Raw genomic sequence first — 26,859 nt, 5'->3', positions numbered from 1 at the left:
AGTGACCTTGTTGAAGAATCTTTCATATCTATTCCTTACGCTGTAGAGTGTGATAACCAAGCTTCTCTCTCGCTTCAGCAATAGTAGATCCCTTGGATATCATTTCTCTGATACCTTGCTCACTCTCCTCGATACGACTCGCAATTGCAGCCACCTCGCGAGCTCTGTCTCGCGGCACGATCACAACCCCGTTTGCATCCGCTACAACAATGTCTCGCGGGCTGACACGTACTTTACCGACGCCAATCGACTCATTGACACCTTCGACCTGAACACGATCCTTGCCCGTCCGCATCCAGCGCCCAGAGGAGAAAATTGGGTAATTGTCGCCGATAGCACGGTCAACATCACGGCATACACCATTGATGACTGTCCCCGCAACGCCACGCAGGCCGGCATACTGCGTCATTATATCTCCCCAAACAGTGCAGTCTGTACGGCCACCGTTATCAATCACAACGATATCGCCTATGGCCACGTCGTCGATGAAATCACCAACGCTTCCGGGAGGGTCACTGGCGGGTCCGTAACGAACTGTGAAAGCCGGGCCGACTGTCGTCTTGCTGTAATTCGTCAAGGGCATGATGTCGAATGCCTGTCCTGGAATACCAAGCTTGTCGAGGGCATCTGAGACTCCTGGGGTGTCAGAATTGGCGAATAGACGAACCAGTTCTTGGTCTTCGGGAGTAGTTTTCTTGGGGTTTTGGGGATTGTGAGGCCTGCTGGGAGCAGTCGAAGATCCAATGGCTTCGAATTGCGTGTCATGCATGACTTCTGCCACAGAGAGACCGCTTCGCACTTCTTGAACCATTCCATTCTGGCGACGGTCGATGCGCTCGCCCAGTTCCAGGACATCTTCGATACGATCGGCTGGTACAAAAACCACACCGCAGTTATCTGCAATCACATAGTCGTTCTCGTCCACCTTGACCCCGCGTATCTCAACCTGCACGCCAGAATCGATTTGAATCAATCTGTTGCGAGCGCTGATCATCGTTACACCACGACCAAAGACAGGATAGCCAATGTCCCGACTTCCATCAATGTCACGACTCATGCCATCTATAACAGATCCACGGATTTGTTTGACCTTTGCGGCGTTGGCGATGATGTCACCCCAGGAGGAGATGCCTTCTACACCACCAGCGATGACAAGGATGCGATCGGTTGTTGCTACAGCATCTATCACCGGTGTGATTAGATGCGTCGTAGCTTGCGCATTCTCTTTCTTGGGTCCAAGTTGGACAGTGCTGGCGCGGCCGACGATTTTGGGACAGTCCCAGAGAGGTCGAAGGCCATGCGTAGCTCCAGGGAGACCAAGAAAATCCAAGGCGTCAGATACTGTATTGGTATCCAGCGCTGAAAGCCGATCAAGTGTAGTGTCAGACATTTTGATGCACTGGAACAGTTATCGTATAAAAGATGGAAAAGAAGTCTAGTTTGGTGTATTTTGGAAGACAATGCTTGGATCCAGCATGGCCTCCGTGGCCATCTAAACTATATACTCCAAGAGACTCCATCAATCTACTGGTAGAATATTGATGCTAATACCGCCCCCACAAGCATCACGTCCTAAGGGCCAAAAGCGAAGACGCCGATTGGATCGGCGTTCCGTCGTCTCCCCGACCTTGAGCTCCACCATCAAAGTCAAACCAAAGATGCCTATTGGCTCGGTGTTTTGTTCTTTCGCCAGGAACAGTCCCACTATGGACCCAGGCAATGCTCAGTGACGAGCTACGGTGCGGTGTAAGCCATTAAGTGTGCAATCAAGCAGAACAAGGCTTTTTCAATCCAAGTTGGAATGGTCGTTGTGACTAATACGCGATTTTTGCCGCATAGTATTACTAGAAGAAATACACCGTTATGCTTAAACTCATAACAGTCTATACGTGTCTTAATTTTAAATCAATTTCATTAATACAGATTCGAGCATTAACAGTATCAAGCAAGTCGGTATAAAAAGTAAGGATAAAGAGCATCTCTAATAGTTATAAGGTAGTTATAATTGTAATCCATTGAAGCCAAAGTACATCTTAATAAATAATTGCACAATTTCAGTAGCTATGACTAAGCCTGCTTTCTTATCTGAGCATAATGGTCTAGGACTGTCACTGCTAGTTCGTGCCTAAGACAGAAAGGAAGCCTTGTGCAACAAAATTTATATTGCTGCTTGTCACTATTAAAACTCATTAGTCTACTTATCTTAGACCAGGAGATTGGACGTAGTGCTTACATCCAGTTATGGACAACCTGCCAGATGGAAGCAGGTAAATATGATGCTTCGTCTTGAGCTCATAGACCTGATCGCGGGTAAGTCCTGCCATAGAAAACATGCCGATCTGTAAGCTTTGTTAGTTGATACACACGGGATAGCTGGGACAGGTGTTCCCACGTCTGTAAGTAAGTGCTCCCATGATCCCCTTACTGATCTACGTTGTAGCTCCTGATACAACGCCTTTCGCATACCCTTCATCCGCTCACTCATCGTGACCAAGTCTTGTTGCCATTGGTCAAAGAGAGCCGGGCTACTCAAAATCTTGGCTACAATCCTTGCACCATACGAAGGACAAGATGTTATCTCAGCGCGCGAAAGCTGCGTCAGGAGAGGGGTAACCCTGGCCGCCGTCTCGGTCTCGAGTACAACCATGTGAAGAGCTCCTACGCGTTCTCCATATAAGCCGAAGTTCTTCGAGAAGGACTGCGCCACTGCGAATTCTAGGTCGGATCTATCATAGAAGTGAGTTATTGCAGAGGCGTCCTGATCCAGGTCTCCAGATGCAAAGCCCTGGCTGCAAGGGGGTTAGATGCAGAACATTCTTTGATGGGGATGTGTGCAACTTACTAAGCCATGTCGAAGACCGCGAATAAACCAGAATCCTTGCAAATATCAGCAACAGTCTCCCACTGCTGTCGGGTGAGATCTGCTCCAGTGGGATTGTGAGCGCATGCGTGTAGGATAATGACGTCTCCATCACAAGCCTCCTTGCGCAAGGTCTGTGTCATTGCTTCAAAGTCCACTTGGTGATGTGTTGCATCATAATAAGGATAGAACCGTTGTTCAATGTCTGGGCCAACAAGCTTCCAAATTTCTGTGTGATTAATCCAGCTTGGGTTCGAGATCCAGACTCTCTTTGGTTTGAGGCTGGCAGCGAGGAACAGAGCAGCCATGTGGTTGGCTCCTGTACCAGAAACTGTCTGAACTGAAGCTACACGCTTTAGATCTCGCGTTTCGCCAAAGATCAGCTTCTGTGAGCCAAGAAGAAACTCTGGATGACCGGCAAGAGGTAGGTGCTCATGGTTGAGACTTGCGTCGGCATGTATTTGTTCCTTTGCCTGTAGAACATGGTCAGCGAATGTTTAACAGGTAGTGAACTTTACTCGGCGGTGCTGTACCAGGGCAACAGAAGGAAGAATCCATGGTTCTGCGTTATTATCACGATAGAACCCCGGGCACAAGTCAGCCTTGTGCGCGGCCGTGTCCGCTTTGAAGCTGGCTATGAGAGAAAAGGCCGCGTCTGGCTGAGTGGGTGGGATTCCGGAAAGGTGCGACATGTTCAAACCTTTCTCTTCGTGTTGATTCTAGAATGGTGATAATCTTTCGTTGCAGAGAGATTGAGGGTAATTGATGGAATACGGTATTAAGTTATAGATCAAGCTGGCGAAACCCTGATGGAGCCGTCGGGAAGACTAAAGGATGCCGGTCAGAGAACCGGCGATAAACATGCTACCGAGTGAAAGGCAACACTCGCCACGCACCAGGGCCCACCGAATTCAAAATGTCGACAAAATCCAAGATGATGAGTATTGGATCGGCCGTCAGGAACTTCACCGATTGACTTCCCAGAATATGCCGCCCTTAAATAGGACCGAGTCTGGCTTATCTACAGGCTATGCATATTAACTGTAGTTTGTTGCATAGTTAAATAACATCGAGCATTTCATAATTCTCTAATAGCACTTCATCGCTGTCTCTCGTTTCCTGTAACATACCGCACAATGTTGCATACCTCAGCTCTGACGACCACTATTCAAAATTCGCAATTGCGGCTACTCAACGCTCTTCGCGCTAATAAGCGGCCGATTATGACCTTTCTCGGTCTCCCTTCCGCACGCACAGCGCAACTGGTAGCTTCCACTGGCCTTGATGGAGTGATCATCGACTGTGAGCACGGACACATCAGCGATGATTCTATGCATAATGCAGTTATGGCTATTGCCTCGCAGGGAGTCTCTCCACTCGTCCGTTTAAGAATGACACATGCAGACTTGATCAAACGCGCTCTTGATGCAGGTGCTCATGGTATTGTTGTTCCTATGATCAATACACCTGAAGATGCCAGGAACGTGGTTCAACACGCCAAGTTCCCTCCCCAAGGGCTAAGGGGGCAAGGCTCAGCGTTTCCTGGATTTGCTTTTGGGGTTGATATCCCAACTTATATGGCCATGGCCAACGAGACTGTTCTCATTTGTTTGCAAATTGAGTCCAAGTTGGGCGTTGAGAATGTTGACGCTATTTGCGCCGTGCCTGGGGTTGGTGAGTAATCTAGCCCCCCTGACCTATGTCAGATCGTTTCTAAGTCTGCACAAGATATGCTTTTTATAGGACCCAACGACCTTGCTCTCTCGATTTTAGGTTACGCCCCTGCAAGAGGCGATGAGCCTGAATTCAACGACGCAATTGAGATGATTATAGCAGTAGCAAGGAAGCATGGCAAATGGATTGGCCGATTGTCTAATGATGGCGCCTCAGCTAGGAAGCATCTCGAAATATTTGATACAGTGGCTTTAGGCTATGATGTGCGGGCTATTCAGAATTGGTATATAGCAGAACTGAAATCTGCACGCTCGTCAGAATAAAATCAGGAATTATGAAAAACCCTCTTAGCACTTGTGACTGCATTCATCGTTTGAAGAAGCTGCAGAGATCCTCTAGGGCTTGTAACAAAGTAATTAATCAGCATAGGCCTATCAAACGATGGAGACTTGCTGCAAATCGAGAATGACGCGAACAGAATCTGACTCAACATATGGATCTGGAATTTGAGTTTTGCAATGACTAATTGGGGGACGGCGCGTTCGAGGCGATGCCGAAGCACGGTAAAAAAGTATCTTGCCGAAGTGGGGATAGTGGGCGTGTATGAGGCTATGTTGGTGTTCCGAATAGGTATAAGTGTTGGATATTTAACCGCCGCCGTTGCTTTGGCATGAAGCAGAGCTACGGATTAGAGGTCACCAACAACTACTCGAAAAAAATGTCGATATCGAAAATGGAAAAAGAAACCGAGCCTCAGCAATTGATTCATCAAACAGTAGAGTTTCGCATCGGCGACCTCTCTTTCAATATATCTACCGTTCGTCGAGATGGACCTTTGATTCCAATTTTCTTCCTACATGGCTTCGGAGGAACCAAAGAAGACTATGTTGACATTGCCCTCAATCCGCTATTCACTGGCCGGCCCTTCTTGGCCTACGACACGCCCGGGAGCGGAGAGTCGACAATGTCCGATCTATCTCTGCTATCAATGTCCTTGCTTGTATCGATAGCAGAACGAGTGCTTGAGCAGTTCAACATCACCCACTACCATCTTGTCGGACACTCCATGGGCGGTCTCGTTGCCAACCTACTAGCTCAACGGCAAGCATCATTGGTTCAGAGCTTCATCAACATCAAAGGCAACCTTGCCCCAGAAGACTGTTTTCTGAGTCGACAGGTCATCCACTACCCATCGGATGACCCAGAAGCATTTGTTGATGAGTTCCTGAAGCGAACACGACGGTCACCGCTTTACGGCAATGGGCTATATGCAGCTTCTTTTCGTTCCAAAGTTCAAGCCCCTGTAGTTCGGCCTACGTTTGAGTCTATGGTAGACTGCACGGATAACGGACGACTTTTGGAAGCCTTTGAGAATTTCGGCTTTCCAAGAATGTATATGTTTGGAGTGCAATATGCTTCTTTATCATACCTGCCGAGATTGGTGAAGGCGGGGGTGAAGCTGGCTCAGATACCCCAAAGTGGTCACTTTGTTATGTATTCGAACCCTGTGGCGATGTGGGAGCGAATTGCCGAGTTCGTGAGCCTGGTAGAGTGTTTCAATGTAGGCAGGACTCTTATTATCTGATGATAGATTAATGGAACTGTTAATGCTTGAACTTGACTTATCAGTCTTATATTAGTAAAGAAAAGTATAAGGAAAACAGTATCTAGAAGTATATACTTATGGCAGGGAAGAAGATCTTGTAAGTTTTATATACTTCCCTCCTACTGCCACTAGATAAGCTGCGCAGTCCTGAAAGTTTGCGTTATTTTGGCATTTACTTATTGTTCCATGAGTTTTTCATGCGGCTTAAGACAGCAGCATGGCGTATGTGCCTCTCATTTTTGATGAAGCTTGCTTCGATCCTTGGCTGAATATTGTCTGCCTTTCTATTCTAAATCGAGCTTGAGAATAAGTGCATTATGGACGACAGAAGTATGTTTGAGTGCTGAAAAACCACGCTAACTCCTAGCCAGCTAGTAATATCATTTTCCTCTAACAATATCTTTCTTAAAAGCCTCTTTTACTGCATTTGCAAACTGACCATCGACTAAGACCTTAAATCCCAATACTGCAATGCCCTTTGCTGCCTTAATTGCTGCATCAAATGCCGCAGGCTCACCAGCCGCCCTTGCAAATCCGGGAGCATGCACATTATCAGTCGGAAGACTTGGGATAATAAATAGAGGATGCAGCGATGGGCATTCGTAACTGACATTGCCAAAGTCCGACCCGCCCCCGGAGATGTGAGGATCACTCATGTTGCCATGGAACTGACTGTTGAAGTGCCGTGACATAATATCAGTAAACTCGTTGCAGAGGGGCTCGTTGGAATGGAGGTCTGCATATGTGTCCATTCTGTTAAACGCATCCGTTGTCAGCAACCTCGTCAAGTGGACAGGAATGCGAGATTGGAGTATACATACACTGACTCAAACTCAATACTGCACCCAGTGGCAAGGGCAGCTCCTTTAAAGCAGTTTCTTACTCGATGCTGAAGCTTTTCGTTCTCACCCAAGGTAAGAGTACGCACACCAACTTCAACCACGGTTCTCGCCGTGATGATATTTGTCATCTGTCCCCCTTCCTTGATAAAAAGGTTGAGGCGGTCTGTAGGTCGAACCTGCTGGCGTAGCATGCTGATCGCGCTGTATGTCAACGAAGCAGCATCCAATGCATTGATGCCGTTCCAAGGGACCACGCCAGCATGTGCTGGTTCGCCAGTGAAGATACCTCGGAAGATAGCTACCGACCTACCGCCAACGGCCGCTGCGCCAGCAGGTTGTGGGATGTCTAAAGGCGTACTGGCGTGAACCATAAGAGCAGCATCGACATCTTTAAAGGCACCAGCTCGAATGAGCTTGATCTTCCCACCACCACCTTCCTCAGCAGGGCAACCGAGAATCCGCACTCGACCTGGGGCGCCAGACTGCTTGAGTGCAGCAACAATGCCTAGAAAAGAGGCTATCGAAGCAGTGGCAATCAGGTTATGTCCACAAGCGTGTCCAACGCCCTCGAGGGCATCATACTCGGAGCAGATGACCACCAGACGACCGCCCTGGCCATACTCTGCAACGAAAGAAGTCTCAAGGCCATAAGCGTGCTTCTCCACAGAGTGGCCAAAGGACTCCAAAAGAGTGGTGATATTGTCATGAGCCTTAAACTCCTTGTAGCATAGTTCGGGATTGCTATGTATCTATGGTAGGCGTCAGTTGGTATATAACGTAAATGACAATGAAATCCATACTACACTGTTGATCTCTCTTAGGGCAGCCAATTCCTGATCAACGGCATTGACTATAGTGTCTAAGGTGCTCTTTCCATTGACTGTATCGGTAGCTCTTGTCTCTGTGTGCGGATGCGATGGTTGTTTAGCACTGGTGATAACAGCCATCTCGTCGAATACCTATTGGTATAGTTGAGAGATAAAGGATAAAGATATGAGGGGGTGATGTGGCGCTTGATAGCTTATTGAAGCAGGGGTCGGTCTTAGTTAAGAACAAGATGATGCTTTTAAAACCGTGCTTGAGATTGAGAGAAGTCATCCTCGTCCGGCTATTGAGACTAGTCTCTAGGTTAGACGATATCATCGTCTAGAGGGTCCACCCTAATTCGGCTTGTCGTCTACAAGCGAGCCATGTGGACCTTGAGTACCCACTTTCCTGAAAGTCAGTGATAAGAGAGCTGGCTCTTGTCCATCCATCTAGGACCAGGTTCCCCAGATTTGAGATACGAGAGCTAGTACATTACTAATTGCCGGTATTAACCGAGGCAAGCTCATAGAGATTCCAAATATTGAAGCACTTCCCGTGCCGAGACTCCTTATCTAGCACATTCTCGATTACCGTTCTCCAACGTGGCCCGAGCTTGGTCAGGATCCAGTCCCTGTGAATCGGATTCTTGGTCTCGATTACGGCCGCTAGGAGTGCTCTTTGTAGGTCTTTGAGCTGAACCTTGCGAATGGTGTGCTGGGCTGCTTGCATAAGCATGGCTAAGACATCCTGGATGTTATCCTCTGGCAGGCCGGCGCATCGATAGTAGACCATCTTCCACGCGTAGTAGATAGTCACAAAGACAGAAGCGTTCTCAATATGGTCACAAGTCGAGGTCTGGAAGTTATCATCAGGCATTGTAACCATCTGGAACGTAGGAGCAAAGTCCTGCGATAAGACGGGATCAGCGCCAGTCAAAACATCTCCGAGTGGTATACCGCCCAGGATAATGTCTTACCGTTTCTATGAGGTCAAACTTCTCCTCTATCTGCAAGCTCCTCTCTGCTGGCATAGATGTGTCTGGAACCCGATCTACGTTGGCTGACTCCATTGTCGACCAGCCAAACTCAGTAATCTGGAACTGGAGCTGGATCATGCGAACTAGCATGTCAAGGTGCTGAGCGGAGAAGACATCGTCTAAATGTTGTTCAGCTGGGTACACAGTGCCCCAGTTCAGCTGTAATGCTGGCCGCGAGGTGACGCATAGCCGCCTGAGAAGTCTTGGACGTTCGGAAATGTATCGCGCAACCTCACCAGCACAACGGTAACCCATTGCATATACATCCTCTCTGTAAACCCATAGCAGCATCCGGCACAAGAATGCGCCCATGGGTGGTGTCATGGCCACGGCTGGCTCTGACGTCGATCTGGTCAAAATCTCCCCTATCGACGAGGCCTGGAGATATCGCAAGACTGCCCCGCTTAGCTTGTGCAGTTCTTCCCTGTTGACAATGCGCTGATGGGTGAGGAAGACGTAGTGGAAATAAAATGCAGCTAGGGTCTCCACATGGTCAACAGAACTGGTTGATTGTCGTATGACTTCTCGGAATGTCGACGATGCGATAGTGAAGTGGGAAATGGCTAGCGATGACTCTGCTCTGCTAGAAGTATGATGATCAGAATGGCGCCGCATGTCGAGGTCTTGAAGTGACACAGCCAGTGCACAGCGCATAGCGATAGCACTGTAAGAGACCTTTTGCAGGAGGAGGACAGGGAAAGACCACGCGGCAACCTTGGAGGTATGTACCAAGCAAAATCCATCCTGATAGTGTCTCAGAGCCTCATATTCCTCGTGGTTCAGAGTTAAGTTATTCTCACTGAGGGCGAGCGTCTGAGATAAGACAATTTGGTTAACAAAAGGTAGCGATCCAAGTGGCAGGTTTCCCATCATGTGATCCATAGTTTCCTCATAATTTGGAGGGGATGAGGTTATCAGAGCTGACAATTCTTGCGAATTAATCCGTGCTGGAATATTTCCCATGTCGATAGGATGGAATAAATCCAGGGCGTCATCTCGTGAACATTGAGCCATTAGAGCGGCATCGGATAGGTCGTCGAATGCCGCCCAGTCCAGTGAATCGTTACTGTTGCTTTGGGGACTGCATTCCTCGGTGGCTGGCCCATCTGTATGAGCCATAAGTCGTTTCGACGGCTGCAGCTTCCGAAGTGATGTCGATGTTGAAGAAAGTCTCCTGGAAGTCGTCGCTCCATCGTTGGTCCAATATGGACTGCAGGTTAGGTTTAGGCGCTCGCATCGTCGACAGACAGGCAGACGCTCATCACACTTGACATGTTTTGCCCTACATGTGAAGCATCCTAGAGCGATGACAGACATACATGGTCAGTGCGACGTTCCCTGGAAGGGCATCATAGGAGTAACAGGCGGCCAAGGCTGCTATCGGTTCAACGTACCTAGTCTAGATCGCCCTCTGCTTTGTCGCTTCCCCACAATTGCTGCATGTGCCAAATCACTGGACATCGTTGTTGCATGCTGTTTATGCCTGCTCGAAGCTGTCGTCTCCCCTCTGCTCAGAAATGTGGAGGTAGTGACAGTTGAGAACGGCAGTGTCCTCGTGATGAGCATTTCTGGGCAGTTTCGGCTATCTAACCTTAAGAGCGGGTTAACCGACCTCCGTTTGGGTTTACCGGTCGTCTCTGATAGATAAGACCCGCACTCGTTGTCTGGCGTCGTCTAGCACAGCCAATTAGATGCTGGCCCCATCCACAGATGCTAGCAAACTAAGTGGCCACTTATCAACTTAGCTCCATTATGTACAGTAGTATCCTTTTGGCTGCCCGTGACTCGTCAGGCTTGAGTCATGTGTGAATATCAAGGCAGGTGCGACTATGAGCCTATCTCGCCGGGCTACATATAAAGTATCCTGAGACTCAGATTAAAACGCCATTGATGACAAGGTCATTCCATAAATTAAATAAGAGGACACCGACAAGTTGTCGCATAAAACAACCTAGTATCAGCAGATACATCATGGCGTCAGCTCCTGAAACCAAGCCCGAGATTTTCGATGGTGAGAAGGCCATATCAGTGATGGATCAGGACGATGATCCCTCCATCTCCAACATCGAAGAAAAGCCTCTAGTCAGAAAGATTGACCTTTAGTATGTACCTGTATACTTATTCCTTGTGCATTTCCGTGTCTTGATAGCTCTGCCTTATTGCCGTTGACTGACAAAGCAATCGCATAGCCTGATGCCTATTCTCATAGCTATCTATATCCTGCAATATCTCGATAAAAGCAGCTTGAATACGGCCTCTCTCCTTGGTATTATCCAGGATACGGTATGTCAACACTCATCAACGGGAGCCATATTAGTGATTTTCTGACTGAATGGGTAGAAACTAGTTGGTCAGGAGTTCCCGTGGCTTAACAGTGCCTTCTATTTTGGTTATCTTGCCGCCACATATCCTGTTTCCATACTTCTCGTGAAGTATCCAATTGCCAAGCTCCTGGCCTCGTCGATGTGAGCTCAAATGAATAACCTCATCCGAAATAGCAACCAAAGCTGACAACAAGTAAACAGTCTCATATGGGCGGTAGTTCTCGGCTGCCACGGTGCTAGCGAGAATTTCGCAGCCCTTTGTGCTTTACGTGTGCTCCTTGGTGCCTTCGAGGCCACTATCAGTCCCGGCTTCACGCTCATCACAGGACTCTGGTATAAGCCGTCGGAGCACGCTGCACGTCACAGTCTTTGGTTCGTTGGAAATTCCGTGGGATCTCTTCTCGGTAGTCTCATTGCTTATGGTTGCACCTTCATCACTGGAGGACCCCTTGCACCGTGGAGAGTAAGCTCACCTATTTCAAATCTTGTCTTTCCACGTCAACTCAGCCTAACTTTACTGTATAGTGGCTCTTTATTGTACTCGGTATAATAACAGCGGGGTGGGCTATCGTCTTGTATGTGTGGCTCCCAGACACGCCTGCAACAGCCAGATTTCTCAACCCAGCTCAGAGAGTTTGGGCGACGCAGAGGCCGCAGGTGGCTCAACGAAGTTTCAAGACGAACAAGTGGTCGAATTCGCAGTTTCTCGAGGCAATGATGGATCCCAAGACGTGGTTTCAGTTTTTCGTCATTACTACAGTGTCCCTCAGCAATGGTGTGATTGCTAACGTAAGTCATGCATTGGGGCCATGGTTCATACTGTGCATCGGGATCCTACTAACCTCAATTCCACTCATTTAGTTCAGCTCTTTGATCATCAAAGGTTTAAACTTCGATTCCAGACAGTCACTCCTCCTTGGGATGCCTCTGGCTGTTTATAATGTAATCGTCGTCCTCCTTTCGGCCTGGCTTACTAAGAGATTCCGCAAGTCCCGTTGCATTGTGGCTGCAAGCGCCTCGGCCCTTTCGCTGGTAGGCACGATCCTCGTCCGCCAGCTACCAGCAACAGACAATGCTGGACGCTATATAGGGCTCATCCTATGCGCCTCGTGCGCTAACGTATTCCCAATGATGCTGAGTCTCATATCAAGCAACGTCGCTGGATTTACCAAGAAGTCCACGGTCAACGCCGTGTTCTTCCTCGGATACTGTGCAGGCAATATTGCTGGTCCACAATTCTTTGTTCCAACAGAGGCACCCAAATACGGCGTAAGAAAAGATCGTCTCCCTCTCTAGACTTCTTGATAGCTGACTTTATTCCGTGTCTTCCTCTAGACTGCTTTCACCGCTTTATTTGCCATCTTTTGCATCCTTATTGGCCTAATTCTTGCCTTTAGACAATATCTAGCTTGGGAGAACTCGAGGCGGGACAAAGCTCAGGGGGTATACATTGATGCTGAGTCGCCACAGAGAGATGCGATGCCTGTTATTGTCATGGAGGCGACTGATGAGACGGATTTTGAAAACATGAACTTTCGGTATTACCTGTAGTATTATATAACTGCAAGGAAATAGGGAGGATCAACCCTGTGTTTAGGTACGGTATCAGGATGACCAGCGTATGCAATAAATCGGGAAAGATTAGCTCTGATGCCCAGTTTCAAATACGCATTGCCAAGGGACGAGAACGACTATGTAATTAAGCACAACTGGAGCATGGCTAATACGATTCCAGAAACGCGAAGCTGCCAGTTTATCACGTGACATAGCTTAGTTCTTAGTTCCCTTCGCTGGAGTTTTACCTCTTAATTCACTTATCATTCGCTACTGGAAGACAGTAATGGAGACAGAGAAGCCATTACAAAGAAAGAATAGTCGCGTGGCAATTGGATGGTACGTTTGGTATGCAAAGTTTTACATAACCGCTAATCTAGACAGTACTGCGTGTAGAGGTACGTAATGCTTGCCGCTGTATTGAGAGAAATTGCTAACACGGGCAGTGCGCCATGTACGATGTAGGTTCTGACCAGGCTTTTCCGGCTTTATCTAATTGATTCAAGGCGATAAAGAGCTTCCATCATGCTCAGCATGCTTGAAGGCAGGCATTGACTGTGAGCGCGCTCTGCAGATTCGGTTTCGACCAGGCCTTGGCTCGTCAACTGGATATGCCTTCTCCTCCGATCAAACGTGGGTTCGACCGGCAAAGTTTTGTAGGCAGTGCAGAAACACCTTGCGACAAAGCTGACGGCTCAAGTGGAATACGTCGACGAGACGGATCGAGTATCACAGGACTACGAGAGTCAAGAGCAAGAGGAGTGAGCACAACAACATATCGGTTTGGAGTATGCTAACAATTCAGTATGTGTTTAGCTCAAGACTTGTCGATTGATCCTGATCTCGCAGGACCGGGCCAACCGTCGTCTGAAGCTGCACACGTATCACCGCCTTCACAAATAGCTCATAATATATCGCCAATGCCGGAAACCAGTCATCACGACTTCGCAAACTCTCCAGCCAGTAGCCAATTGACCCGACACCTTCGTTATAGCTCTGAGCTTGTTCGCTCACCAGATTCGCCATATTCCCGGCCACCAATGCAGTTCACAACGCGCGAGGCCGAGCTCATCAAGAACTTTACCGAAAACATGGCTTTATGGGCTGATGCAACAGATGTACATCGCCACTTTGAGTTGGAAGTTCCCCGCCGGTCGTTGTACTTCCCTGTGCTGCGTTATGCAGTTTTTGCCTTCTCTTCGCGTCACCTGAATCGAGATAAGGCAGATACGTCGACCGAAGCGTTGGAGTACTATAATTCTTGTCTGAGTGTCTTGATAGAAGCGGTTGACAAAGCGAGTGGACATATTGATGAGGAAACCCTTGCCGCCATCGCTATACTACGGCAGTACGAAGAGATGGACAGTGAGTGTGAAGACTTATTCTTATCCTTCGTCAATTTGATGCTGACGTCTTTTCAGCGGAAGATATGGAAATGCACCTGACAGGAACATCCAGGATCGTCAACTCGATGTCAGAGTTTGACTTCAATGGCGGCCTCGGTGAGGCCGCAGCATGGCTATGTCTACGACAAGACATCTATGTATCGCTAACAAGATTGCGGCCTTTGAGATCAAACCTTGAGAACTACCTCCAATCTGATATCTTTCGACGCACCGACGACGCAGCCTACGCAAACAAGATGGTTTACCTTCTTGCGCGATCTCTGGGTTCCATCTACCCATCCGATTCATCTATCTCTAATGAGAGCTTGGAGAACATTCGACTAGAAGTTGATGGTTGGTTTGACTCCAAGCCGGCTGCTTTCAACCCAATCCTAGAAAGTGCCAGGAATAAGGACGGAGGGAATTCATTGCCTATTATTTGGGTTCTTTCACCTTTTCATTGTAGGTCACATTAGAGGCGGTCGGACTAATGCTGATCAATTTCATTAGCCGTGGGCTTGCAATACTATCATATCGCCAAGATTGTTCTGGCCATGTCTTTCCCTATCGCTACAGACTCGGTCTTTGAGCAGATCCGAGAGAGCAAGAAGGTCGAGGTTAGGGATCGATCGTCATATTCAGAGACAATATAACTAACTGACGTAGCGAACGATTCGAAGCCACCTTCTCCAGGTAATAGCATTGGCAAGCTCTCATGCAAAAGCAGAGAATGCTTTGTTCACAGCTCGACATTCATTATCCATTTGTTTGTCACACTCTTCGACAAAGCGACCGTTTCTATTTCTAACACTTTCGGCAGGGGGCAGCGTCTTTACCGATAGGATAGACCAAGATATGGTCCTCGACTTCTTGCGACACATACAACAGAAGACTGGTTGGCAAACAGAGTCATTGAGCTCATCATTGCAGCAACAATGGACGCAAGACTCGAATGAGGACTGATATTCAACAATACCTAACACCTATTTACATATTTTCTCCCAAATCTATAACGTATCACAGCTTAGGCTCCTCAATGCGACGTCCAATCTCATCGAACCGGATTTGCTTTCCACTCACAAGAGCTTCTTGCAGGGCAGCACCAATTTCAACAGCTCTCACAGCGTTTGTTAGCTTGAGGGGCAGAGGTTTGCTATCCAAGCAAGCCTCAGCAAACTCATTCGCCTCCTGTACAAAGGCCATCTCAAAGCGTCCGTAATAGTGAGCGGGTACCTCGCGGGTAATACCGCCGGAGTGATAGTAATTAACAAGGTTGGACTGGGGGTTTCCGTTGACTGTCAGCTTTCCCTCTGTTCCAATAACCTCTGTGGTATCCTCCTGTCCGTGGGCCATCATTCGAGAGCAGTAGTAGTATGCAATCTTGCCGCCCCAAAACTCGACGATCCCAACAGCGTTATCGTAGTCGTTGTACTTGCCCAAGTCGGGCTGCACGGCACGGACACCGTGGGCTGAAACGCTTTTGGGAATGACTTCATCGCCGAAGAACCAGAGAGTCAGATCGATGTCGTGCACGGACATGTCGACGAAAACACCGCCCGACCAAGCAGCGTACTCGACGAAGAAGCCTGAGGGGTCGTGCTTATCGCAGGTCTGACTGCGGATGATGGTAGGTCGGCCGATGGCACCCTGCTGGGTCTTGCTGAAGGCATCGCGATAGGAGTCGTCGAAGCGGCGGGAAAAGCCGCACATGACCTTCAAGTGAGGTCGCTTCTTGGCTTCGGCAACTACTTGACGACACTGAGACAATTAGGCTGGGCAATATGAACATTTACAACAAGAATACTAACCACTTCAATGCTCGTAGATAGAGGTTTCTCACAGAGAACGTGGAGGTCCTTCTGCATAGCTTGTATAGCCTCCTCAGCATGAACAGAGGTAGCTGTGCCGATGACAACGGCCTGGAGACCTTCTTGTTCAATCATCTTTTGATAATCATCGTAAAGCTTTACTCCATGAGGCTCGAGATTGACCTTGGCCCAGGCCATCTCGGTGGGATCGGGGGTGAAGGCAGCGACGAGCTCTGCGCGTGGTGTTCGATTGAGAAAGTTGATGGCATGACGCTTGCCCATACGGCCGAGGCCAGCGGCAGCGATCTTGAGCTTCTGAGGTGCCATGGTAATTGGGAGAGTATAAGATTGAAAGGCCGATGGTTGATGGTTGAGAACAAGTGAGGAGGCACTGGACTTGCATTTATATTAGTCTGATACAACTGATTGAAACCTAGCAGAGGTAGGTTCCTCGGATGACTTTCCATAGCCTTCATAGTCTCTCCACATCTGCATCTTGTTGGTGGATAACGTTGTCTTTGGAAACGGCCGTCTTTCCTGTGATTTGAAGTTGGCTGTTTGTTGCAAGTCTGGAATAGCGGGCTTGGTGCGGAAAAGAATGCCCAGATTCAGCATCGACTTGCTTTTCTGGGCGTCACCAATCCCCCAACCGAAAAGCGGGTCAGAAGCAGCGGAGAGACTAGCCATCAACACGGATAGACTTGCCCAGTACGGGTTGATGGGTGGACCGAGGATCACGAGTCATGGCTTTGTTACCCTACACAGTAATTACCTCAACAACGGATACACTTTCCCATCTTTTTGAAGTCTCTCGATCACGGACTGCCGGGTATGATTCCCTTCGCGCTAATCGGGCTCGTCTACCTCAACCCCACGGGGAGAGGGGGATGTGCTGGTTCTCCGCTTCTACCCCAGAATCAAGGTTTGGCCACGCTCTGATCCGAGAACCATTTCCATGAACGCTCATTGGTCAGCGAGACAGTCAGTAGTGGTCTAGACACATGCTGCTAGTCCTGGGCATCTCCGATGGTCGATTCATACCTCAATATGGCCGCCCTCAACTCTGACACAAATTATAAAAAGGTAGAGATCATCACTTCCACTCGCTCATCCATCATCAGCTCCATCATACTCTCCATTCAATCTACCTCCTCTCTACAAGATGGCAAAGAACGACGAAGTCTTGGAGTCGTCTCAGACGAAAGTCAGTCACGTCGAGAATGACACCAAAGGAGGACAGGACTTCATCGAAGACTCTGCTCCTGGCCTTTTCCTCAACCTGTGCGTTGTAGCAACCGCCATCGGTGGCATGCTATTTGGCTACGACACTGGAGTCATTTCTGGTGTTCTCGTCGTTCTTGGAGATGACCTTGATGGTCGACTCCTTACCCCCAGTAACAAAGAGCTCATCACTGCGCTTTGCGCTGCTGGTGCGTTTATCGGAGCCATCATTGCAGGAATCACGGCCGACAAGTATGGACGAAAGCCTGCTATCTGGTTTGCCTCGGTGCTCTTCACTATCGGCGCTGTTGTGCAGGCTGCTTCATACTCACTGGTCCAAATGTGTGTTGGCCGAGTCCTTGTTGGACTTGGTGTTGGCTCAGCATCTATGGTATGTTCTTCTGGCTCATCATACAGGCTTCCTGTTACTGACAATCAGGCAGATTATTCCTCTCTATATCGCGGAAATAGCACCCGCCAAGTACCGCGGCCGAATGATCTCGATCGACATGGTTTTCCTAGCGACCGGTTCCCTTCTCGCATACGCTTTCGACGCAGCCTTCTACAAAGTCCCTCATGGCTGGCGATACATGGTAGGATTGGGAGGACTCCCATCCATCCTCCTTGGAGTTCTTCTGTTTTGGTGTCCCGAGTCACCTCGCCAACTGTGCTTCCATAATCGATCGGACGAATGCCTTCGAGTCTTGCAACGAATGTATCCGACGGCCAACGAGACCCAAGTCGCTCAGATGATGACGGATATACAATACGGTGTTACACAAGCAAAGGCTCTCAACGAGGAGATCTCAGTTCGCCAATCTCTCAAGAGTCTTGTGACTGTTCCTGCTAATCGCCGAGCTGCTATTGTCGCGTGCGGTCTCATGGCTACTCAGCAACTCTGCGGCTTCAACACCATGATGTACTATTCAAGTACCCTCTTCCAGATTGTCGGTTTCGACAACCCCATCGCTGTTGGAACCATTGTAACCGCCACCAACTGGATCTTTACTTTTGCTTCTATTTTCCTAATTGACAGAGTTGGCCGTCGCAGACTCTTGCTCTGGACCATGTGGGGAATGCCTGTCTTTCTCTTAGTGGCAGCCGGTGTATTCAGCAAGATACCCATTGATCGACAGACTCTGGAGCTCACGGATGATAGAGTTGGATGGCCTGCTATTGTTGTTCTTGTCTCTATGATTCTCTTCGTTGCCAGCTACGCGGCGGGCCTTGGATGTGTACCCTGGCAAGCCAACGAGTTTCTACCTATGGAAGTCCGCGCTATGGGTACAATGATGATCAACATGTGCAACTGGGGTCCCAATATCATAGTATCATCTACCTTCTTGTCAATGATGCGTGGAATCTCCCCGTCCGGCACCTTTGGCTTCTACGCCGCATTGTCGTTTATTGGCCTTCTCTTCGTCTTCTTCTGCTATCCAGAGGCTGCTGGAATGACCTTGGAGGAGATCCGCGTCGTCTTTGAACATGGATTCGGTGTTAGCTACGCCGAGGAATGGCGCAAACAGAGGAAGCTGGGTAACGTCAATCATGGGGCAAACGAAGCCGCTCAGGAAGTTGTTTAGGCTAGTGGTCTCACGATTGTGGCAGGCAATGGTAGCTACATAAGTCTCAACTCTTAATGAGTCCTTACTTTCAAAATAGATATTTCCTGAGTTAGCCTCCTTACGTGATCTGATGAGTAATCTTCAACCTATGAATTTTGTAATCATAATGGCTAACGGCCAAGTGTAAACGCATGTAATATTAATGGAAAAGAAGGGACGATCAACAGTGCGGGCGTGGTGTTCGAGTCCTTACTTCCTGGCCAAACCAGGCAGATTCGGTCAGCATAGCGTACTACCATATGGTACTGCTACGAACGCGGCTTGATTTAAAGTGTTGAATAAGCCCAGGAAGTTGTCCCGACCCTCTAATTTGATTTAGATACTATAGACTGCATCTGTTGACTTTCTTAATGACAACAGCTGGTATCCTTGTGTCATACAAACTTATCCCTACTTGCATTCACAATAGCTCCGCCCATAACCACTCCCTCACGAACCCTGTCGTGCAAAATATTGTCTTAAAGATAGTAAGAAGATTATACAGTTCCTTGGGGCATCATTCGCTAATGACGAGACACCCTCTACCAGTTGCAAGCGGTCTCACCAGTAGGGTGCAGGACGATGCGAGATTTGACAAAACCACAACCTCCTAGATTTTCAACCTTCATGTTGTAGCACGTCTTGACATTCTTATCTTTCCAGATGCGGTGGGCACGAGACTTGCCCGGGTCGACGCAAATTGTCTGAGGGCGGCCACACGAGGTGAAGTCCAAGCAACCGCCAGCAACAGTGCCACCGAGACTACTGCCGACTTTGGTGCGCTGGCAGTTATTGCAGTCGTTGACTCGAATGTCGGAGTTGGACGAGAAAATTGTCAGGGGAGGGTCGTTAGGGCTACTGGGAGGAACAGGCACGGCGGTGAAGGTGTACACCAGGTCGAATGCTGCGTTATAGTCAGGGCAAGTGCCCTGGTCACAAGGTCCAGCCAGAATAACCATAGAGTCAGCAGGTCTCTTGGTGGTACCAGCCGAGGCAGTGTTATTCCAGTTGGCTGGGTCTTTAAATGCCTTCTTGTCAACACCGTCCCAATCGATCTTGTCTTCGATGTTGAGAGGTGACCACGCAGTGGACTCAGCTTTAGGGGCTGATGCCACTGGGGTGGCCGTGACAGCAGCGGCCATGGCCATGATGAGGAACTTTGTGGCGACCATGTTGATAATCTTTGGAGACAGGAAGTGTCTGGGATTTGAATATTGAGATAGGCTTGTAGCGTTTAGAAGAAGGTGGGTTTAATGCTTTGAAGTTGTGCCTGGGCTGTTGATACATTAGTTGGAACAGGAGGGTAAACTTGCCTCTTTTTACTCGAAGTATGACTGTATAATCCTAAATCTCGTGAGGTGAAGAGACTTCACTCGCCGCAAGTTGACATGCTGGACGATGCATAGAGTGACCCTCGGCTATGTTGCGATTGGCCCCCTCGCAATTCGCTTATTTTACAGGGCGTATAAGGATGGACTTCTCGTATTCTTACCGACTAGTCTGTTCATATGCCCTGTCTTATTTTTCTTTTGGCGTAAATACCTGTCAACATCGGTCTCAGAAGGTGCTACTTCCATAGTGGGCCCGATACAAAAAGACCTTGCTGAGTTAGGTAGGCAAGTACTACAGCAAAAATTCCCTCCAATCACAAAAACAAGTTCTATTGTGAAAGCTATCAATTTTAAAGGAAACTTCCGTCTTACTGCATAGACGAGTTCTGTTCCCACTTAACTCATTTGAGAGATCACGCATATAATAGTGTGATTATCTCAGAATCGTATATAAACCAGGGTGGTGCATCGGCCAGTCACCGGTAAAGTGGGAATCGTTAGTAATAGAGGATCGGATTGTTACATCGAAACTGGATCGAAATCGTTATCAGTCTTATCTTTTCTTTACTGACTGTCACTTGCCTAAGTGATCCTTAGCCTAGTTCGCTGCAATCCTCGGCAATGTCGCATTGGGAAATGATGCATTTACGTTCCATCTCGCTAATCCCATTTCAAATTGGGATATGACTCTCTTTGAAGGAATACCCAATGGAATCTGCCGAGTCACGCCGAGTACGGGCCATCGCCTGCACGATAGGGAATGCGGTCTGGCATACTGTGGATTGGTTGTGCAATGATGTCCTTATTCTGACGGGTCATCGGTCTGGACTTTACGCCGTGCGGCCAAGTCGCACTATATAATTTCACCTATATACTTCTAAAAGCTAAATCCCTTTTTCCTATATAAGAATGCAATTAGAGTTAAACTCTAAGTATTGTATGTAGATAGAGATCCAGAACAATGTAGTGGTTAGATGATTAGGGATAGATCTTCGCGGAAGCAAGAGCAGCCAGGGAGAATAGATATGCAATAAAGCGGCGCGGGCCGGGACGGACGGATGAACAGACCAGCCTTAGGATCCAACTGTGGGCCCGGGCTCCACAAAGAGGTGCCTCGGGATGTCTTCCGGGCAGGGATAGCAGCGGTCTTCGGGGGCTCTATAATCCGTGTTAATCCACTTATCCTTATCTTGACCCTCTTCTCTTTATCGGAAGTTAAACAATTTGTTAACCTCAATCTAGGTTATTAATCTTGTCCAATTCGAAACCCCTTAAACCTATCCCCAAGCTGCAAGAATTATCTTATATATCCAGGAAGTCATTATATAAACATTTTGCTTATACCTTCTCATAGAGAGATTAGGCAGCAATCCCCATGTCTAGGATGAGGGAACGTAAGCTGTCGTCATAATACCCTAGAGCCAATAACTGTGCCATTTTCAAGCCCAGCTTGGCAACATAAGTGTATGCATTATACATTGCTGCCCATTTGTTCCCTCCTGATGAAGTACTATTTAGGTTAAATAATCGTGTCTTATGACAAATGCCTGGAAAGGAAGGAGGCATGTAATGTCATTGCAAAAAAGCGAATTTTAGACCTCTTGCAAATCTCACAACCATTATCAGAAGACTTTTTGGCTACAGGATAAATCTTTGATGTTAGTAATACTTTCACTATCGCAGAAGGAAAATGCCAGAAAGCCCTTTCACCGATTCCAGCTACTCCAATAGTGGCAGTGACATGGAACAGTACGTTATGTCGCTCCGACAGGCTGTTTACAACCGGCCAGAAGGGAATTCTGAACGTTCTCGTCACCTTTATGAGCTCAGCAGTCTCCTTCGCCAGCATTATGTGGCTTCAAATGGAGAACAAAATCCTGAACAGGCTCTTTTGGTTGCTCGAGAAGCAGTTGAGATCGTCCCAAATGACAGCCCGATGGCTGCAAAGTATTTAAATAGCCTGGGCCGTTTGCTGCGTCATAAGTTCGACTTCATGGGAGACCCAAGAGACCTTGATGAGGCTATTCAAATTTTCAGGCAGTGTGTTGCCCAATCGAAAGAAGTGGACCCATCTTGGCCCCAATGGTCGACGGACCTCGGACATAGCATCTATGCTCGACATAACCTCACAGGATCACTGCCAGATCTGGAGGAGGCCATTGACCTGGCGAGAAGAGCACTTGGAGACACAGCAGAGAATGATCCAGAAGCTATAGACCTTACGATCGACCTCGTGGTCCGGCTTCGTACCCTAAACAAGCGAACAGGGTCTATCTTTGCTTCGGAAGAGGCTGTTGAGATGGCTCAAAGAATACTCGAATCATGCCCAGAGAAAAACCCGTCCCGCAGTACATTACTGCATTTACTCGCTGGTAGCTTTTCAGATCGATATGTCCTTACCGGTGTCATGGATGACCTCAATCAACATATCATGTTTTCGAGACAGGCTATTGATGCAACTTCCATCGATGATCCAGAAAAGGTAACGCGACTTGCCGGCTTAGCTGTCGGCCTCAGTGACAGGTATGCAAGGACTGGAGCATTGGGTGATCTTTCAGAAGCTATCAGGATAGCGACGATGGCGTTTGAACAGACTGAAGAGGGTACTGATGATTGGGCAACGCATGCTTGCAATTTGTCGGGATACCTTCTGACATTGTATCAGAGAACTGGAGACCGGCTGGACCTTGACACAGCAATTGCATTGGCTAGAGGTTCAGTGGGCTCGACACCGGCCAGCAATGCTTTGAGGCACATACGTCTTGGAAACCTGACAGCTTGTCTCATTGCTCGTTTCGATAGCACAGGCTCCTTGGAGCATCTCGAAGAATGTGTGAGAATGGGCCAAGAGGCCAAAGAAGCTACCCCTAAGGAACACGTTGAGTGGCCGGCGCGGTTACATGATTTGGGAGCCATCATGCAAAGAAAATATCAGATGACGGAAGATCTCGAAGATCTCGACGAGGCTATTGGCTTGACTCAGCAAGCACTGCTTGCTCTGGGGCCAAATCATCCACAACAGGCTGATACCATGTCGCTGATCGCATTGTTCTTTGCAAAGCGATACGGGGAGACAGAGTCACCCGAAGATCTTCGGCGAACAGAGTTCTTCTACAGAGCTGCTCTCTTTCAAACACAATCGCCAATCGTAACGCGCATCGAGGCGGGTGTGAAACTAATCTCAGTTTGCATGGTCCAGCGAAACATGGAGCAAGCTTACGAGGACGCAAAGTACGTTGTGGATCTCATCCCACAAATGGCTGTACGGTCACTGGAGAGCTCCGACAAGCAGGACCTTTTGCTTAAGATAGGCGGGGTGTCATCTGAGGCGGCTGGTCTAGCACTCCATCTGAATGAAGACCCGTTGGTGGCATTGAGTCTTTTAGAGAAGGGTCGCGGCATATTTGCTCTATCTCTGGATGAGATGCGTGCAGATATAAATGCCTTGGAAGAGCAATGTCCTGATCTAGCAAGGAAGTTTGTTTCGCTTCGCGAACAGCTCTCGGCCTCTACTTCTTCAGGAAAGACGCTGGATACCGAGGATCCTGAATGGAATGTTGACGAGAGCCGACGTCACGAGGCAGGCGATGAATTTGAAAGCTTGCTTGGAGAAATCCGGCAGCAATCAGGCTTTGAGACCTTTTTGCTACCTCCCTCAGAATCTGAGATCCGATCTGCGGCGGAGCGTGGCCCTATAGTTATCATCAACACGAGCATGCTACGTTGCGATGCGATCTTGGTCGAGAGCCACCAGATCACGTCTGTGCCTCTGACTGACTTTAACCGCCGCGACATGATCGAGTATGTCAAAAACGGCACATTCAAAAGTGATGAAGCTCTTCAATGGCTATGGGACTGTGTCGCAAATCCTGTATTGAACGCGTTGGGATTTGATAAACACCCTCCTGAGGGAGATTGGCCTCATGTTTGGTGGATTATGACAGGACTTCTGAACAAATTTCCTATTCACGCTGCTGGCTACCACTTGAAAGGATATTCCGAGACCGTCATTGATAGAGTCGTCTCGTCTTATCATGGTTCCATACAATCAATCATCCGTAGTAGGAAGCGGCCTACTTCGGCTACGATCCAGACAAATGCATTGCTCGTCGCAATGGAAGCCACTCCTGGGAGCTCCAAACTCCCCTTCGCGACTGGAGAAATAGAAGCTATCCGTGGCATATGCAAGTCAATGTTAATCGAGCCCGATGAGCCTGAACCAACGAGGGATAACATTCTGTCAAGCCTACTGGAATGCGGGATATTTCACTTTGCAGGCCATGCCCGCACAGATCCTGAAGATCCGATCAGAAGCTATCTCTGTTTGGATGAAGAGAGGGGAAAATGCCTGACCGTGCTGGACCTGCTAGACATAAATCTGCAGAGCCGCTCCCCTTTTCTTGCCTATCTATCTGCCTGTGGGACGGGCCGTATCGATCATAATGACCTGGCGGACGAAGGAATCCACCTCATAAATGGGTTTCACACGGCTGGTTTTCGCCATGTCATCGGGACTTTATGGGAAGTCAAGGATGAAATCTGTGTAGATATGGCTAGGATCATATACGAAGGAATGATGCAAAATGGCATGACGGATGAAGCGGTCTCTCGCGGACTCCATGAAGCTTCCAAAGAGCTTCGAGATCGCTGCTTGACTATGGCTGGGACTGATCACCGGACAAGTGGAAGCTTACAGGTAGGACCTGGTGAAAATCAGACGGGCGATGGAGATGAGATTGGGGGAAGAGGTCTTGACGGGTCTTTGAGGGATATTGTAACTTGCGACGAGGAGCCTGTTTATCCGCCATGGATTCCGTATATTCACTATGGGGTTTGATGTTTATTTATGCTCATGTTTTCATAAATGGATAACTCACAACTGAAAAACATCCTTTACTCGACTCTGTAACCTAGATCTACGAATGATTTCAACAGGTATCAACTGCACCGTCCTTCGCCGAAGGTCTGTCCATAATGGAAAACCCGTGTTAAGTCTTAGGAGATGAAAGACTCCCCACTACCGTGCATAAGCTGAGCTGAAACCACAATATTGTCATTGGCTAAGGGTTCCGACACTTTGTGAGTGCAAGCGTTTATGTCTCACAGTTAAGACACTGTCACCAGGCGAGGCGTTCAACAATCTGTCAGCTGCTGATGTATATGACCGGGAGGCTTACTTGCACTTCCAATCATGGAGTCCAAATATCTAAGACATGCTGCGGAACGTCCATCTTCCGAATAAGAACTGGGATTATGAGTTGGGAGTTGTCCGTGCGGCCGCCCAATGCGCGATACGACATCCTCTAGTATGTCCCAAAAGCCGCGTATGCAGCTTTGGACGAATCCAGTGACATGTAGCAGTGATTGAATAGCGAAGCTTGCTTGTGTCTTGCTAGCTTTGTAGCAAGCCACCGGATCATTGCTGTTGAGGACAGCTTAAGCAGCATGTATTTATGACAGTACTTTCAGCTCAGCCCTGCAGATGAGTACTTCGTTGCGATCGGCGGCTGGCTGTCCTTACCCCCGACAATCGAAATACCAGCCATGATCGAGAATCGCCCAGTCGGATCTATTGGCATCAATACTGCAAACAAGGCGTATGTCTCACCTGAATCTCGATTTATTTACCGCAATATTGTCACAGTTCGCCGGAGGAAGGTTGCATTCGACATGGCCATCAGCCTTATGGATCCTTTGAAGCCAACCATTTGGTTATAAATGGTTCAAGTTACTACTTGTTCAGAACTATTTATAAGACTCGACTAAGTTTGCACATCGGTTCTCGCCACTCTTTACACGACACAAGTTAAATATGAAATTCGTATCCGTTTTCCCCGCTTTTGGTCTCCTAATGCCTCTTTGCCAGGCTCAGGCTGACCCTAATACCCTTGCAAGGTACAATCCAGCCAACAGAACAATGTCAGCAAATACCAGTACGTATAAAACAAGCTATTTTAAACATTTTTGCAGTCTACTGACAAAGTTTCGAGCATACTGCCTCGTTCCCATCAGCAAAACTCTTGTCAAGACCATCACTGGGTATAATCCCTTGGACATCGACACTGGCATCTTGCCTTCTTTCCCTACTGGAAAACACCCGCTCATTGTCCAAGCTGGCTATAATAAGGATATTCGCATGACGGCACTGAACCTTGTCCCGTTACAGATAGACTCTCTCATGCAAGGCTCTCTCATTGTGCCTTTTGTTGACGTCACAAAGGACGGACAAACCCCCATCGGCGTCCCAGTCAACTATTACATTGGTGAGACTAATGGCCAACCGCTCCAGGCCATTGTGCCTAGTGTAGCCTCAGGTGTTTCTCCCTTTGAAGGGACCACCATCTTCCCGGCGACATTTTCTCCTGATACATCAGCTGCGAGGGTTCTCCCCAATGGTTACAATAGTATACAAGTGAAGCCCTTCCTTCTACCAAACACTATCTCTGGGCCTGGAATCTACGCTGAAGCATTCGACATGTCGTTCAAAATAACAGACAGTTCCCCTTATACAGCCCACACCTTTCACTCACTATTGAACATCCCCCAGCTTCTCAACACCAACAAGTGTCAGCGCAATACTGTCTATTTCAACGAGTCGTCTTCTGAGCCGCGGATGGCTACTGGGGAGGTGACTCTCTATCACCAGATTTTGGCTACACCTCTACAGGGACTAGAAGGAGTTTATCGGGATGTGTATTGCTATTCAGCTAATGGTCAGATTGTATCGAGCGTGGGGGAGCCTTGTAAAGAGGCGGCAGCCAACATGGATCCAGAGGCTAAGGTTTAGGGATGACCTTGAATGGAGAC

The 26,859-nt window shown here is 48.2% G+C and overlaps 13 protein-coding genes across 13 annotated transcripts; 7 read left to right on the top strand and 6 right to left on the bottom strand.

The window, feature by feature from the left end:
• Nucleotides 1–28: 28 nt before the first annotated feature.
• Nucleotides 29–1,390, bottom strand: FMAN_10931 (putative demethylmenaquinone methyltransferase; the record flags this gene model as incomplete). The annotated part of the gene is made up of 1 exon (XM_041833679.1): nt 29–1,390. The coding sequence occupies one exon, from the start codon at nt 1,388–1,390 to the stop codon at nt 29–31; it is 1,362 nt and encodes a 453-aa protein (XP_041684018.1).
• Nucleotides 1,391–2,114: 724 nt separating this feature from the next.
• On the bottom strand, nt 2,115–3,552 carry FMAN_10930 (putative aspartate aminotransferase, cytoplasmic; the record flags this gene model as incomplete). The annotated part of the gene is made up of 5 exons (XM_041833678.1): nt 2,115–2,176; nt 2,234–2,339; nt 2,393–2,789; nt 2,843–3,333; nt 3,394–3,552. 5 exons carry the CDS (start codon nt 3,550–3,552, stop codon nt 2,115–2,117), a joined length of 1,215 nt encoding a protein of 404 aa, XP_041684017.1.
• Nucleotides 3,553–3,996: 444 nt separating this feature from the next.
• Nucleotides 3,997–4,857, top strand: FMAN_10929 (uncharacterized protein; the record flags this gene model as incomplete). The annotated part of the gene is made up of 2 exons (XM_041833677.1): nt 3,997–4,534; nt 4,589–4,857. 2 exons carry the CDS (start codon nt 3,997–3,999, stop codon nt 4,855–4,857), a joined length of 807 nt encoding a protein of 268 aa, XP_041684016.1.
• A 410-nt stretch (nt 4,858–5,267) lies between these two features.
• FMAN_10928 (uncharacterized protein) lies at nt 5,268–6,119 on the top strand (the record flags this gene model as incomplete). The annotated part of the gene is made up of 1 exon (XM_041833676.1): nt 5,268–6,119. The coding sequence occupies one exon, from the start codon at nt 5,268–5,270 to the stop codon at nt 6,117–6,119; it is 852 nt and encodes a 283-aa protein (XP_041684015.1).
• Nucleotides 6,120–6,520: 401 nt separating this feature from the next.
• FMAN_10927 (uncharacterized protein) lies at nt 6,521–7,929 on the bottom strand (the record flags this gene model as incomplete). The annotated part of the gene is made up of 3 exons (XM_041833674.1): nt 6,521–6,893; nt 6,968–7,731; nt 7,783–7,929. The coding sequence occupies 3 exons, from the start codon at nt 7,927–7,929 to the stop codon at nt 6,521–6,523; spliced, it is 1,284 nt and encodes a 427-aa protein (XP_041684014.1).
• Nucleotides 7,930–8,711: 782 nt separating this feature from the next.
• On the bottom strand, nt 8,712–10,391 carry FMAN_10926 (uncharacterized protein; the record flags this gene model as incomplete). Its single annotated transcript, XM_041833673.1, has 2 exons — nt 8,712–10,123; nt 10,220–10,391. The coding sequence occupies 2 exons, from the start codon at nt 10,389–10,391 to the stop codon at nt 8,712–8,714; spliced, it is 1,584 nt and encodes a 527-aa protein (XP_041684013.1).
• Nucleotides 10,392–10,796: 405 nt separating this feature from the next.
• FMAN_10925 (uncharacterized protein) lies at nt 10,797–12,445 on the top strand (the record flags this gene model as incomplete). The annotated part of the gene is made up of 6 exons (XM_041833672.1): nt 10,797–10,907; nt 11,004–11,108; nt 11,166–11,290; nt 11,351–11,612; nt 11,675–11,938; nt 12,011–12,445. The coding sequence occupies 6 exons, from the start codon at nt 10,797–10,799 to the stop codon at nt 12,443–12,445; spliced, it is 1,302 nt and encodes a 433-aa protein (XP_041684012.1).
• Nucleotides 12,446–13,623: 1,178 nt separating this feature from the next.
• FMAN_10924 (uncharacterized protein) lies at nt 13,624–15,051 on the top strand (the record flags this gene model as incomplete). The annotated part of the gene is made up of 5 exons (XM_041833671.1): nt 13,624–14,068; nt 14,125–14,550; nt 14,599–14,705; nt 14,755–14,854; nt 14,909–15,051. The coding sequence occupies 5 exons, from the start codon at nt 13,624–13,626 to the stop codon at nt 15,049–15,051; spliced, it is 1,221 nt and encodes a 406-aa protein (XP_041684011.1).
• Nucleotides 15,052–15,105: 54 nt separating this feature from the next.
• FMAN_10923 (putative dehydrogenases and related proteins) lies at nt 15,106–16,223 on the bottom strand (the record flags this gene model as incomplete). Its single annotated transcript, XM_041833670.1, has 2 exons — nt 15,106–15,846; nt 15,897–16,223. The coding sequence occupies 2 exons, from the start codon at nt 16,221–16,223 to the stop codon at nt 15,106–15,108; spliced, it is 1,068 nt and encodes a 355-aa protein (XP_041684010.1).
• Nucleotides 16,224–17,058: 835 nt separating this feature from the next.
• On the top strand, nt 17,059–18,700 carry FMAN_10922 (putative ITR1-Inositol permease; the record flags this gene model as incomplete). The annotated part of the gene is made up of 2 exons (XM_041833669.1): nt 17,059–17,508; nt 17,561–18,700. 2 exons carry the CDS (start codon nt 17,059–17,061, stop codon nt 18,698–18,700), a joined length of 1,590 nt encoding a protein of 529 aa, XP_041684009.1.
• Nucleotides 18,701–19,263: 563 nt separating this feature from the next.
• On the bottom strand, nt 19,264–19,893 carry FMAN_10921 (uncharacterized protein; the record flags this gene model as incomplete). The annotated part of the gene is made up of 1 exon (XM_041833668.1): nt 19,264–19,893. The coding sequence occupies one exon, from the start codon at nt 19,891–19,893 to the stop codon at nt 19,264–19,266; it is 630 nt and encodes a 209-aa protein (XP_041684008.1).
• A 1,849-nt stretch (nt 19,894–21,742) lies between these two features.
• On the top strand, nt 21,743–24,889 carry FMAN_10920 (uncharacterized protein; the record flags this gene model as incomplete). Its single annotated transcript, XM_041833667.1, has 1 exon — nt 21,743–24,889. One exon carries the CDS (start codon nt 21,743–21,745, stop codon nt 24,887–24,889), a length of 3,147 nt encoding a protein of 1,048 aa, XP_041684007.1.
• A 975-nt stretch (nt 24,890–25,864) lies between these two features.
• On the top strand, nt 25,865–26,839 carry FMAN_10919 (uncharacterized protein; the record flags this gene model as incomplete). The annotated part of the gene is made up of 2 exons (XM_041833666.1): nt 25,865–25,985; nt 26,043–26,839. 2 exons carry the CDS (start codon nt 25,865–25,867, stop codon nt 26,837–26,839), a joined length of 918 nt encoding a protein of 305 aa, XP_041684006.1.
• Nucleotides 26,840–26,859: the final 20 nt, after the last annotated feature.

Source organism: Fusarium mangiferae (assembly GCF_900044065.1).
Source record: "Fusarium mangiferae strain MRC7560 genome assembly, contig: FMAN_scaffold008, whole genome shotgun sequence".
In the NCBI taxonomy this organism is placed as follows: Eukaryota; Fungi; Ascomycota; class Sordariomycetes; order Hypocreales; family Nectriaceae; genus Fusarium; species Fusarium mangiferae.
This window is presented reverse-complemented; position numbering and strand designations above follow the sequence as displayed.